Here is a 12,623-nt window from a genome sequence, read left to right on the forward strand (position 1 = left end):
CCCTTGTACTTTATGATATAGGGCTCGTTTTGTTCCCCTTGTACTCAATGATATAAATTTTGAGACCAACTTAAAACAACTGGCTAGGATGGCGCGTAAAACAGCTGGCTAGAGTAGCGCGCGAAAAAAACGTACTTTGGGGAGCATTACTCTCCCGAGCGGGTCGTTTGCATATAAACCTTTTTTTTCTTTTTTAAATATTGAAATGTTCAATTCTTTTAATACTAAGTTACAATGAGGTATGTAACAGAAGATGTGTTCTTATAACAGAAAATGCTGAGTAATCATTTCCTGACATCCACGTGTCAAACCTCTGAATTACGAGGGCTATTTTTTAAGGAAGGTCCGATTGACAATAGAGTCAAAACTAGTAAAGATAGTGGCATACAATTTTGGTTATTTCCTCTGTACTATTTAAGCTATTTTTCGACATAGTTTGTGTGGCTCCGCGTAGCGTAGTTTGCTAACGCCGTCACCTTCGGTGCGGGCAGTCCCAGGTTCGATTTCCAGTTGGGGCATTTGGTCGAAAAAGTGTAAAAAGCTTTTTACAGACCAGCCATCCTGAATGAGGTTTCCTGGGTTTTCCTCAGTCATACAGATGGTACCTAACATATAGACATATAGATTCCAGGTCGCTTTCTTCCTTCCTCACTCCTTTCTTCCTTCCCTTTCCCTGGATAGTGTGCTCGCCGAGGGATGTCTTCCCTCATATGTGACGGGCTAACATGGCCATAGATGCCGAAAGCCCAAATACCTAAATCTTAAATCTACATAGTTTATTTAAACATTTATCGTGGCGTTCGACAAGTTTTTGGACGACCACATCGTAGAAAACACCCGTCTGTGACCGAAGCCAATCTTCAACCTCTGTTTTCGCTGCGACTATTGGTCATCCTTGTTGTTTCTGTCAAAATGCGCACACACGCTGTCTTCCAAAATGCTTTGGACATGAGGCGACACTTATTTACAGTTGTAGCGCCAATGTACATTATTCAGTGTGAACAGTTGAAATGTTTCGGCAAATTGAGCATCCCGCCAAGTCTAAAATAAAGTCTGTTATTTGATTTTTGACAGCAAGAAACGTGTCAGCGGTGGAAATTCATCGCCAGATATGTTAGGTGTATGGCCAGAATGCAATGAGTGACAGCAAGGTGCATAAGTGGGTGCGATCGTTCCAGGATGGACCGACTATGTTTGCAACCGCGATGCGACCGACCTTCTGTAATCAAAGACGAGTTGGTGCATGCAGTTGACGCAAAAGTCCATGAAAGCCATCGTTTCACGATTTTTACGTTGTCACCCGAATTTCCACACGTTTCACGGTCGGTACTGTTCACAGTCATTTCTGAAAACTTGAAGTTCCGAAAACTGTGCGCAATATGTTCCCAGATTACTTACTACGGAACATAAAAAGACGAGACTGATTTGTACCTTGAACTTTTTGACACAATACAATGAGGAAGGAGATCAACTGTTGGACCATATTGCCACAAGGGACGAAACATGGGCTTCCGACATGACTACCATCGAAGCGCCAATTAATGGAATGGCGACACACTTCTTCAGCCAAAGTGAAAGCCAAACAGACAATGTCTACACGCAAGATTATAGCTACCGTATTCTGGGATCGACATGGCGTCCTATTAGTCAAGTTTATGCCGCGAGGAATAACCATCAACTCAGCTGCGTACTCCAACATTGGTAAAGCTTCGATGTGCTATACAGAATAAGCGCTGTGGCCTACTGTCATTTGGTGTTTTGTTGCTGCATAACAATGCACGTCCTCATTCTGCTGCTCAAACTCAAGAGTTAATCAGATCTTTTGGATGGTAGCTACTGGACCACCCCACCGTACAGCCAGAACCTTGTGAAGAGTGATTATCATCAGTTCCCCTATCTGAAACAGTTTCTTACCGGTTAGTGGTTTGACATCGATAAAGAAGTGAAAACAACGGTTGAAGATTAGCTTCGGTGGTGATTTCTACGACGCGAGCATACAAAAACTTGTCGAACACTATGATAAATGTTTAATCAAGCATGATAACTATGTAGCAAAATAGCTTAATGTGTACAGAGGAAAATAAAAAAAAATGTATGGCATTATCTTCTCTAGTTTTATTTCTATTGACAATCGGATCTTACTTTAAAAAATATCCCTCGTATTTGTCAAAGAATATTTTTCTAATAAAGATATTACATGTTCATCTCTTTTAAATGGAATTTGTTTGTTTGTTTTTCTGCTTGTATTAACATAGTGTTTATTTGATTTTTTGATATGCCAACAACCTTTTGACTTACTGCTGCACCGTCAGCAGTAGTAAACATAAACAGTGTAAACATGGGTGTTTTTACGAGTACCACCGATAAAGTTAGTGAAATGTTTGTTGAGATAATTTTAAATTAATAAACTCTATGGTGAATCACCAAATAAAATCTTGCTATATCTTGAACTTAAGTTTCTTTTGTCATCTCTTTGCAGATACGAGACAAATGGAAACTTGCCGATGTGCGACCGGTAGAAGATTTAATCCCAGCTGAATATCTCCAAGGTCATACAGAGTGCATGTACATAGGTTCCTGATCGCTAACAAGACAGGGGTGTGAGTGGCCCACACCTTAAGAATTGTGCGTCAGTTCTTTCTCTCTCTTGATGGACATTATACAAATACAAACACAAGAACAATCAATACCTGAAATCATTACGGGTATCATATGAAATAACATGGGGCAAAGAGCGAACATTATTCCTTTCTTGACAAACGAACTATTCTGGAAGTATCTTCAACGCACAAAGCTTTCTTTTCTATTGTGTGTGTATATATACATAGACATTATATATGCATAGACATTCCGTAATTTTTCTCAACAGTGCTCACCAAAACGGGAGCGTTAGACACTTTGTAGTGAAGGACTACGCTATATCAATCGTGTAAATTTAGTTTGTGCTGTGCACACTTGTGACACGGGAAAACAATCACTTTACCAATTAGATTACTGTAGTATAGTTGTAGAAAGCACCTGATGTTGGAGAATGAGGTTTCTAAGATAAGTAACGCAGAATATTGTTGTTATGTTACAATATTGTTATGTACAGGGTAGTAGAGTGCAGAATTTCTTCAGGAGATTGTTAATAATAAAATTTTAAATTGAAACCATAAATGTCGTGAGATCTACTTGCTTTTCAAAGATGGTCTTGTTTTGGAACAGAAATTTCGATATTTTATCAGAAGGTGAAATTAAGCTGTCCTGCATATATCAATATTAATCTGTATTGCATACAGAGAGTGTACATCAGCTTCATTGTATGATCTTAAGAAAAGTAAGCGTCTATGCAATGCACTCGTGATTTCATTCATATAAGTTCTCAAGTATTTGGGGTAGGTCCTCCTCTTTAGAATCATCTACAGTAAAGTCATAATTATATATGCTTTTATATTTAAAATGCTGGAAATCCTTGCATCCATCAGCAATAAATTTACTTTTGGGAATTAGAAGTAATCAATAAGGAAAACTTGAGTGTATAAAGTTGATAGTTCATTATTACAACTTTTCTATGAGTTAGAAACATTTTCAAATACAGAAGTGACTCAAAGATGTGGCATAAAATAGGGCATGATCGTTCTTCTTAGTTCTTGCTTAAAGAATCTTGAAATACAGACTGTATGATAAGTTCAAGGTATTTTATAGCCTTATTTTTTAAGATCTGAACTAATTTGTCATAGTTGTCATGTATTCCCACGTCCCGCACTACAATACAATGCTGTTGTATAAACTTTCTTGACAAGCTCGTATGCTCGACCTCACAAATGATAACCAATAATATGAGAAGTTTAGAACCTGATTAATAATATACCAGAATAAGTGTGAATGAGTTTTATATGAAATGCTAAGTGAGAATGAAAGCTATATAATGATCTGAGACGACTAAAAATCTACGGTTGACCTAAAAGTGAAAGATATCTTACGATGACTGAAAACTGAGAGACGCATATTTGATTGACTATGAATGAATGAGACACAATGACTGAGAATGAGTGAGATTTATTTGAAAATCCGAAGGTAAATGAGTATCATATTGCGATCTGATGGTAATTAAGATTTCGTATTGATCTGTACATGAGCAAGATTGTAATGATGATCCAAGGATAGAAGTGATTAAATGAGATCGATCTACCTGAGAATCATGCTGAAAATGATAGAAGAGTATATAAATAAATGAGATTTGTATGAAATATGTGTGAGGATGTGGACAAATTGACGGTAGGTGAAAACCTAATTTTGATCTAAGGATGATTTGAAGATGAGCCAAGGCCTAATATTGATCTGAGGGTGCAAGAAGGTTATATTCCGATTGTGGGTGAGAATTGCATGATTATCTGAAAGTAAATTAGAGTTGTGAGTGAGATTAATGAACTGAAGAAAAGTAGCCGCATGAAAATGATGATGCTATCTTAAGAGAGGCAAAATTCAGTCAAGCTAAAGATTAAAACTTATTTGAAGATAAACAATATGTCTAGCCGATTTATTTAAGTGCGGTCACCAATAAAACGTAGCATCTAGAAGTCCAATAATCGTCCTAACCGTAGACCTAAACATGTATTACACACTTCTCGAGAAAACTATTTATGTACTTCACACAAGTCACTTATTACTACAGCACAGTAATCTTCACAGTATTAATTTCCAGCTGTCTTTCACAAGCTTAGCATTTCTCAAACACTATTCACAAGTATTATGAGTATAATCCCTTACAGCTTTTAATTACACTTCAGCATCAAATAAAATAGCTGGTAAACTGACAGAGTAACAAAGAATTTGTTCTTCCTTCTCCCTCATCTCTGGTCTTCCTACTAAAAAATAAATATTATAACTACTTAATCTTACTTGTCTTTCATATCTTGTCTTAAAGATTTTTTTTTTTTTTTATTCTTCAGTTCTTAGTTTTCTGTTCAGAGTTGCCCCTTCTATCTACCTCTCAGTCTTTTCACTTCTTGGGCTTTCCATCCCTTCTTTTCAACTTAACAACTTTCCAAAGCCATTCAAGTCTTGTACAAGCAGTTTCTGCATGTGAGCTGTTTTCACACTTCCTTTAGGTTTAAGTAATGTCTTTCTTTTCTCTTCACCCGGTTTGGTTATATATTTCCTGGAATATCGATTGCAATAACTTCATTACTCTTTCACTTTACACTCTAGCATTTTATACCACAGTCTTGTGAAGTTACCGGTATCTAACATTATTGTAACATTCATTTCCAGAGAATTCTCAGAGAACTAGATCAACTTCTGAGTTATGTTAGAAAGCAACTAGAGAGCTAACAATGTGATCGATGCTATGTGTCCGACTAAGATACACATAGTAACAAACTTCTGATGCTAAGTTCGGTCTAAACTTCTTGACGTCAAAGACGTGATGGTAGCTCCTCCATCACACAAGCACAAGCAAAATATTATTGAACTTTATGCTTAAAACAACGATGACAATTACAATAGCTTTACAATACGAAACTTCTTGGTTTCATGGGCACTTCGATAACAGTTCTTTAATTTGGTAACTTTAATCATGGATTTGTCACGAGAAGAGCAACGACCTGTCTTTAAAACCTATCGAACATCTTTGGGGTGACCGCTAAAATTGCTTTCGTTAGCGTCTGTACTTTAGTTCATTTTTAATCTCTTAATAACATTATCGTATTTGACCTGTTCATTTAGTCTAAACGCTTTTGATTAAGATAGTATGAGTCCTATAGATAGTATGAGATAGTATGAGTCCTTTGAATACCATTGTCAGTATTAACGTGAACATAAGAGATATAATTCACTAGGTTAAATATTAAAAATTTTGCTTCAATGTAACTTTATGCCAGGCTCAGAATTAAAGAGTGAATGATAGCAGCTACCAGATAACTTTTCGCCTGACTTTAAGCCTATGTATTACCATACACTTCTTACTGCAACATTAGTACAACGATCTCCACAATATTCAATGTTGTTCTGTTGTCGTTTACAATAAATTTGATACTTACCATACACTGCTCAAGAATAATAACTTCTTTGTGATTTTCAAAACCATACTAAATCAAAACTTGTTTTAAATATTAGTTAATTGTTGAACTGTACAGTCTTTCCTTATACCCCACATTTAACCGTGACTTTTAAGTACACTGTTTCCAGCAAATGTGAAAGAACAATAATGGGATGCTTGATAACCTGAAGGTGACGAGAATAAGTAGTGATATGATAATGCTAAAAAAAAGACACGTATTTAGGACGTATGATGAGCTCAGAAATCATTACAAATCATCCTCTGATCAGAGGATGAGTGAAAGGTATCTGCCATGTTGATGTAAGGATGAATGAAAACTAAATAAAAATCTAAGAGTGAGTGATATTCGATAATCTGAGAATTAATAAGAACTAGATAGTGTCGTTAAAATGAATAAGACATAATGATCTCAGGGTGGATCTGAAATGAGTGAGGATCATATCATAATATACAAATATAGTGAAAAAAGTTATGAGTAGTTTTGGTGAAGATAAATAACTGCAAGGGTAAACATACTTGTGAGATGCCATCAGATCCAGCACGTAGTTCTTTATTAGAAGGTCACTTTTCGTAGTATCACTGCCACTTTATCAATTATATTCGCGATTTGCAATGATTGGCGAAAAAGTAGGACATGAAATGTATGCTGGAAACTTGTACCCATGACCCTGAATAGCCAATTTTAAAGATAGAAACTATAATAAGTGTATTTAAAGTTCTTCATTAAAAACGAAACAAAACATAATGACATTCTATTACAAATTCTGCTACCATTACCCTGTACTTTCAGTCTCTGGAAGGACTATAGATGTATATATAAATATGTATGCAATGTTGAGAGATATTTTGTTGGTAACAAAGAATTATTCAGAATAATTATATAAAAGTACAGTCAGATACAAGAAACACAATTTTGAGTAGCGATTTTTTGTAAATTTCCTAGTGTACAGAGAGGCATATCTTTTTTGAATGTGACTGTACAAGAAGAGATATAAAGAAATAACATGTTGATTTTATGTGTTACGTTTTGTCAGTAGAACTTAGTTTCATTCCTTCTGTGAAGGAATTTGACATAGAATTTTTACGAGAGAAAAATGTTGATTACATGTGTAATTGGAAATGGTTATTAAACATTTCGTTTTATTTAATAGCTGTTTTTATTTATAATGTAATAAACAGCAGGCCAGGCTTTAGAAAAAAAAATATGACGCCCTGCGATAGACTACATTCTGGTACACTGTTCCTCATCAAACCAGGTTGAATTGTATTCATTTCCATATCATCCATACGATAATCTCAATAAATTAGATCAGCGTTTCTCAAACCGTAGTCCGCGGACCACAAACAGTACCCTTTAATTGAACATTGATACGAAAAGGACACAAAAATTAAAATTCAACTGAATTGTATATCTCCACTACATTTGAAACACATAATGATAATTTGATAAGATAAACATACAGATAAACATAGATAAACAAGATAAACATAGATAAACATTATATTGTAAAACTTTGTCTCATATAGGGTTTTTGGGTAGAACATTTAATAAAAAGAGCGTCCGGAATCGATCTCCCACTACCAATTTTATTATAAAAGCTTCCACTATAAAAGTATTTCCACAAAATACTGTACAAATTAATCTCTCTAATATCAGGGGTTAGTTATAGGTGGTCTTTGACCGTAAGATCGCAGACAGGATCTCCAACAGAGCCCCGAAGCAGGCTAAGAGGAGTGAAATTTAGGTGCCCAAAGCTCCGAAGCAAGCAGTGGGTAGGTTAGATGGCCAACAGAGCCCCGAAGCAGGCTAAGCGGCTGAGGTTAGGATTCCCAGTCAGAACCCCAAAGCAGGCTAAGCCAGGAGAAAGGATAGGCGTAGTCCCGGAGCAGACTAGAGGCCCTGGGGTTAGGTTACTCCTAAAGTCCCGAAGCAGACTAGAGAAGGGCCACCAGAAAACTGGTACTGAATTGCCTTTGTCCATCCAATTTATAGGGTCCTTTGGGTGGCAGTGGCGCTGCTGCTCCGATGTCGTCTTCTGCTCCGTGGGAGGGGCCAGAAGCCGTCGTCTGCATGTGACTGTAGATCCATCTGGTGGGGGATCCTCTTGCCAAACCACGTGGTGGTGTTTGTAAACACTGATGCGTGGAATTGTTTGTTTACAACATCACATAGGATATTACAATATAAATTATAATAGCTTATATAGATGTATTATCATATTCTTGAGAGTTTTAAATAAGTTTCTTTTTAAAAGACCAATATATATTCTATTAATATGCTAATACACATAAAATTAATGCAATTGTAATTAATGTTACTTTTAAAACAAATAAAGATATATTGATATATGCTGAAAACATTATATACATTTGGTTTCGAGGGGGACAAAAGTAGGGTGGTCTGTAGACTATTCTAACTAGTGGAAGTAGTCCTCCCACTTGAAAAAGGTTCGAGAAACGCTGGACTAGATTGTATCAAACCTCATGGTAGTGCGTCAAGCCAAATTTTCTCTTATCAGAGTTGGAGTTCATCATATATCTATCTATATGAAGCAATTCTGGCCTTTCTCGAACATCCATAATTTCACTTCCCTTAAAGATAGAGGAACGGAAATTAGCTGTATCACTAACTTGCATAAGGTAAGGACCTATTTAAAATTTCAATGTTTAATATCTAACTGCTTACGAGATAGTGGGTCATAAGAACTTCAAAAACTCATAAATCTTGGCACTCATTCATCAAAATTTAAAGGTAGCAACCAGAACTTTTCGTTTTAACGACAACAAAGAAAAATTGCGGACAGCAAAATAAATCTTACAAATACCTCTAGAAACATTGAAGGGGTAGTTTTTTTTTTTTTTTTTTGCTATATTTGAATTACAAAATAATGTGAATTTCGGCAATTTGTCAGAATAGCACCGACGTTTATCTAATTCACAAATAAAATCGCGAAATATCATTGTCACGTTCAGAGCCGTAGCTAAGGGGAAGGAGCGAGCGGGGCGGTTGCCCCGGGCGATGATAGCAAGGGGGCGCCGAACGAGTAAGAAGAAAGAAAAGGTGTTGGAACGACGCGGGCCCCGTAAAAGAATTGGCGCCCCATTAAATCAATATTGTTGTCAGTTTGCAAAGAAATGCATTTCTTAAAAAATTTCTTGCTCGCTCCGCTTGCAAACCAACATTTTCAATAAGAGTCACAAGTTTTTACTTATTATGTGAAGAAATTCATTATTATTATTATATACGATTTATTAATGTCGATGTGATATACAAGGTGTCGAGTAATGACTTATAGTCTACGGAGGAGTGTTTTCAAAATCGGAAACGGTCAAAGTCTGAAATACGTGTTCAGCTTGTGATGGTGATTAGTTTACTTAGTTAATCATGCTTTTGTATCGAATCGGACTAATCAAAATGGTGAAAATGAAGGTATGAAAATGAGAGGAGTGCAGAAGCTGTTGTTTGCGCGGGAATATTAAAAATTAAGGTAAACAATAGAAATAATAACATATTCGAAATCGTAGAGTATGGGCTAAAAGTGTCAGAACTTAACCTAACGAATTTCGTCTTTTTCAAAGAGTAATCGCTACCAGTGATTTTTTTTATTTCATTGACATATGAAATGCTTCCAATTTAAAGGAATTTTATTGGAATCATGTCTCCATTAACTAGTTGCATCGCCAGGATATGTTTTCTGTGCATACGTATCAGTTGTGTTCTGTTTTATCTATTTACATATAGACAAAACACAAACCTTCTGAATTTCTGTTATATTTCACAAAATATATTTTTACCATAACAGAACTAAGTAATTAACTAACTCTATGGCATATAGAGCCCAGAGGTTCAATGCAGCGTTCATAAAACTTTTCCATTAACTTCTGTCCTTATCCAACAGAATCCAGTTTCTACTTTGTATTTCTAGTTCCGCGAGATTCATCTTTATACTGTCTTTCTATCTACTTTAGGTCTTCCTAATGGACGTTTTCCGATTGGTTTTCCAGTCAAAACTTTGAAAGCGTTCCTGCTTTTCTTCATTCTCACTATATGACCTGTCCACCTAAGCCTCCTAGATTTGATGACTAACAATGTTAAGTAAAGGGTGTAAATTATGCAGTTCCTCGTTATGAAGTTTCCACCATTCCCGATTGCCGTTCCTCTTGGGTCCGAGTATTCGTCTCAGGATTTTATTCTCAAATACTTTCAGTTTGCGTTCTTCCCTAACAATAAGTGACTATGTTTCGCAACAATACAGAACAACAGGCATGATTATCATTCTATATATATTGAGCTTTAAATTCCTCGACAGAATTCGCGACGACAAAAGAGCTTGAACTGAATAATAACACAAATTTCCTGCTTTCAGTAAACGTTTAATTTCTTCGTGGATATGATTTTGGTCTGTTAATATTGATCCTAAATACTTGAAAGTATCTGCTTTATCCAAAATATTACTTGATACTTTGACGCATCTATAATTTGCTGTATTACGATCTCAGCGAACTTCCAAGTATTTAGTTTTTTTTTTTTCTGCATTTACTTCTAAACCTGCATAAACTTAATAATGTCTGCATTTCTTTCTATTATTCTCCTATCATCTCCTATCAGATTTACACCATCACCATATGCCATAACCTGTTGAATACCATTTAGCTCTAGGCCCTGGTTGCTATCTTTGATTTTCCTTATAGCATACTTCAGAATAATAATGTCGACAACGCATCTTCTTGTTTCAGGCCATTCTCGACAAGGAAGTTCGTGGACAAGAATTTTCTACTTGAACTTTACTTAGCTTTTCGCTTAAACACATCTTAATTAATCTACTTAGCTTTTTCGGTATTCCAAATTCTGTAAGAATGTTGTACAATGTTTCTCTCCTAACTGAGTCGTAAACCTTTCTCAAATCAATAAATAATTGATGTACCGGAGTATTGTATTCCCACTTTTTATGAACTATTTGTCGAATAGTAAATATTTGGTCAATAGTTGATTGATTTCGTCTGAATCCATACTGATAAACTCCAATAATTTCATCTGAATATGGGATCAATCTTGCTAATAAAATGTTTGAGAGAATTTTATAGGATGTTGACTCAAAAGAAATGCTTCGATGATTATTACAATCCATTATGTCGCCTATCTTGTAAATTGTAACAATGATTCATTCTTTCCACTCTTGTGGTAATTCCTATTTGTTCCAGATAAGGAGAATGAGTTTATATATCTTGTTCCACAATTTTCCCCTCAAGTTAATATTAACTCAGCCGAAATTTCGTCTTTCCCCGGAGATTTGTGTTTCTTTAATTTCTTTATAGTGATTTCGACATCATCTGTTCGACTAGGCTCTGAAATTTATGGTTCTGCTGTGCATTTCCCTTTCCCCACAAACATTAGTTTTTGGGTGCGTGTTAAGCAAATCGTCAAAGATATTCTTTCCATCTATTCAAGATGCTATCTGTATCAGTAAAAAATAGTTCCGTCATCTCTCTTTAATATATACGCGCGAGGCTGATAACCTTTCTTAAATTCGTTGATATACTTGAACATGCCTCGATTTTTTCCTTTACTATTATCTTCAAGTTCATTAATTTAAGCTTTCAAAAATTCGCGTTTATCTCTTCCAAACATTTTGGAGGTTTCCCGTCTGATTTAAGCTAAATTTAGTACAATTATTATCGTTCGGATTTTGCAGCCAACGCAGTTTTGCCTATTTTTCCTTCTCCGTTAGTTTCGTGCATTTCTGGTCGAACCATGATTTGTTCCTACGTATCTCCGCATGCCTCAGTTTTTCTCTTGTTGATATTTTTATGCTATCCCTAATTTGAACCCAAGTATCCTCAACATTAGTGCTCTCAAAACCTTCTAAAAACGAAAATCTACATCATTTCAATCTGGTATTCCTTTCTTGCCTAGCTCTCCTCTAATTTCTTTAAACTAAGCCTCTCCATTTTCAGATGTTGAATATTCTCTTTATTCAACGATAATCTCTCTCTCTTGTTATCGCTGCTACCAGATAGTGATCAGTGTCACAGACGGGTCCTCTGAACAAGGGAACATCAATTATGCTAGACTGTCTTCTTCTATCTATTAAAACATGATCAATTTGATTGTGTGTTCTTCTATTTGGCGAGGTCCATATATATTTATGAACGTCGCGATGTGGGAATTTTGTACTCCTAAAGATAAAGTTTTTGGATGTTCCAAAGTTCACGAAACTAATGCCGTTGTCATTACTTTCCTTATGCAGACTTTCTTTCCCTATAATCTGTTTGAAAATGTCATGTCGCCCTACCTTTGCATTGAAATCCTCAAATAAAATTTTTATATGGTATCGCGGGTCTTGGTCGAATACGCGTGATACTTCTTAGCTTAATCCCTAACCAAATCGATAACTGCATGATCTCTCTCTTTGCAGTTAACACAAGACACTACATAAATATCATAAAACTTAATAAAAAGGAAAAACAGCGTTCTTATAAAGCATGAAGCTTACGGTTATTGCCATATATTTATAGAGTAGATGACTTGTGTGTCTTGTTCCGTAGCTCGTTGAATCCGTGTAGAATTCCCATTTCCACG

The 12,623-nt window shown here is 35.8% G+C and overlaps 1 protein-coding gene across 1 annotated transcript in view; it reads left to right on the forward strand.

The window, feature by feature from the left end:
• LOC145675799 (dipeptidase 1-like) overlaps nt 1-7,182 on the forward strand; it is a 993,427-nt gene extending 986,245 nt beyond the window's left edge. The window contains exon 12 of the mRNA XM_081746502.1: nt 2,480-7,182. Within this exon, the coding sequence (XP_081602628.1) occupies nt 2,480-2,581 (102 nt within the window). The 3' untranslated portion in view covers nt 2,582-7,182. The remainder of the gene's footprint in view (nt 1-2,479) is intronic.
• The last annotated feature ends 5,441 nt before the right edge of the window (nt 7,183-12,623 follow it).

This window comes from Thermobia domestica, chromosome 18, assembly GCF_964235325.1.
Source record: "Thermobia domestica chromosome 18, izTheDome1.hap1.1, whole genome shotgun sequence".
NCBI lineage: Eukaryota > Metazoa > Arthropoda > Insecta > Zygentoma > Lepismatidae > Thermobia > Thermobia domestica.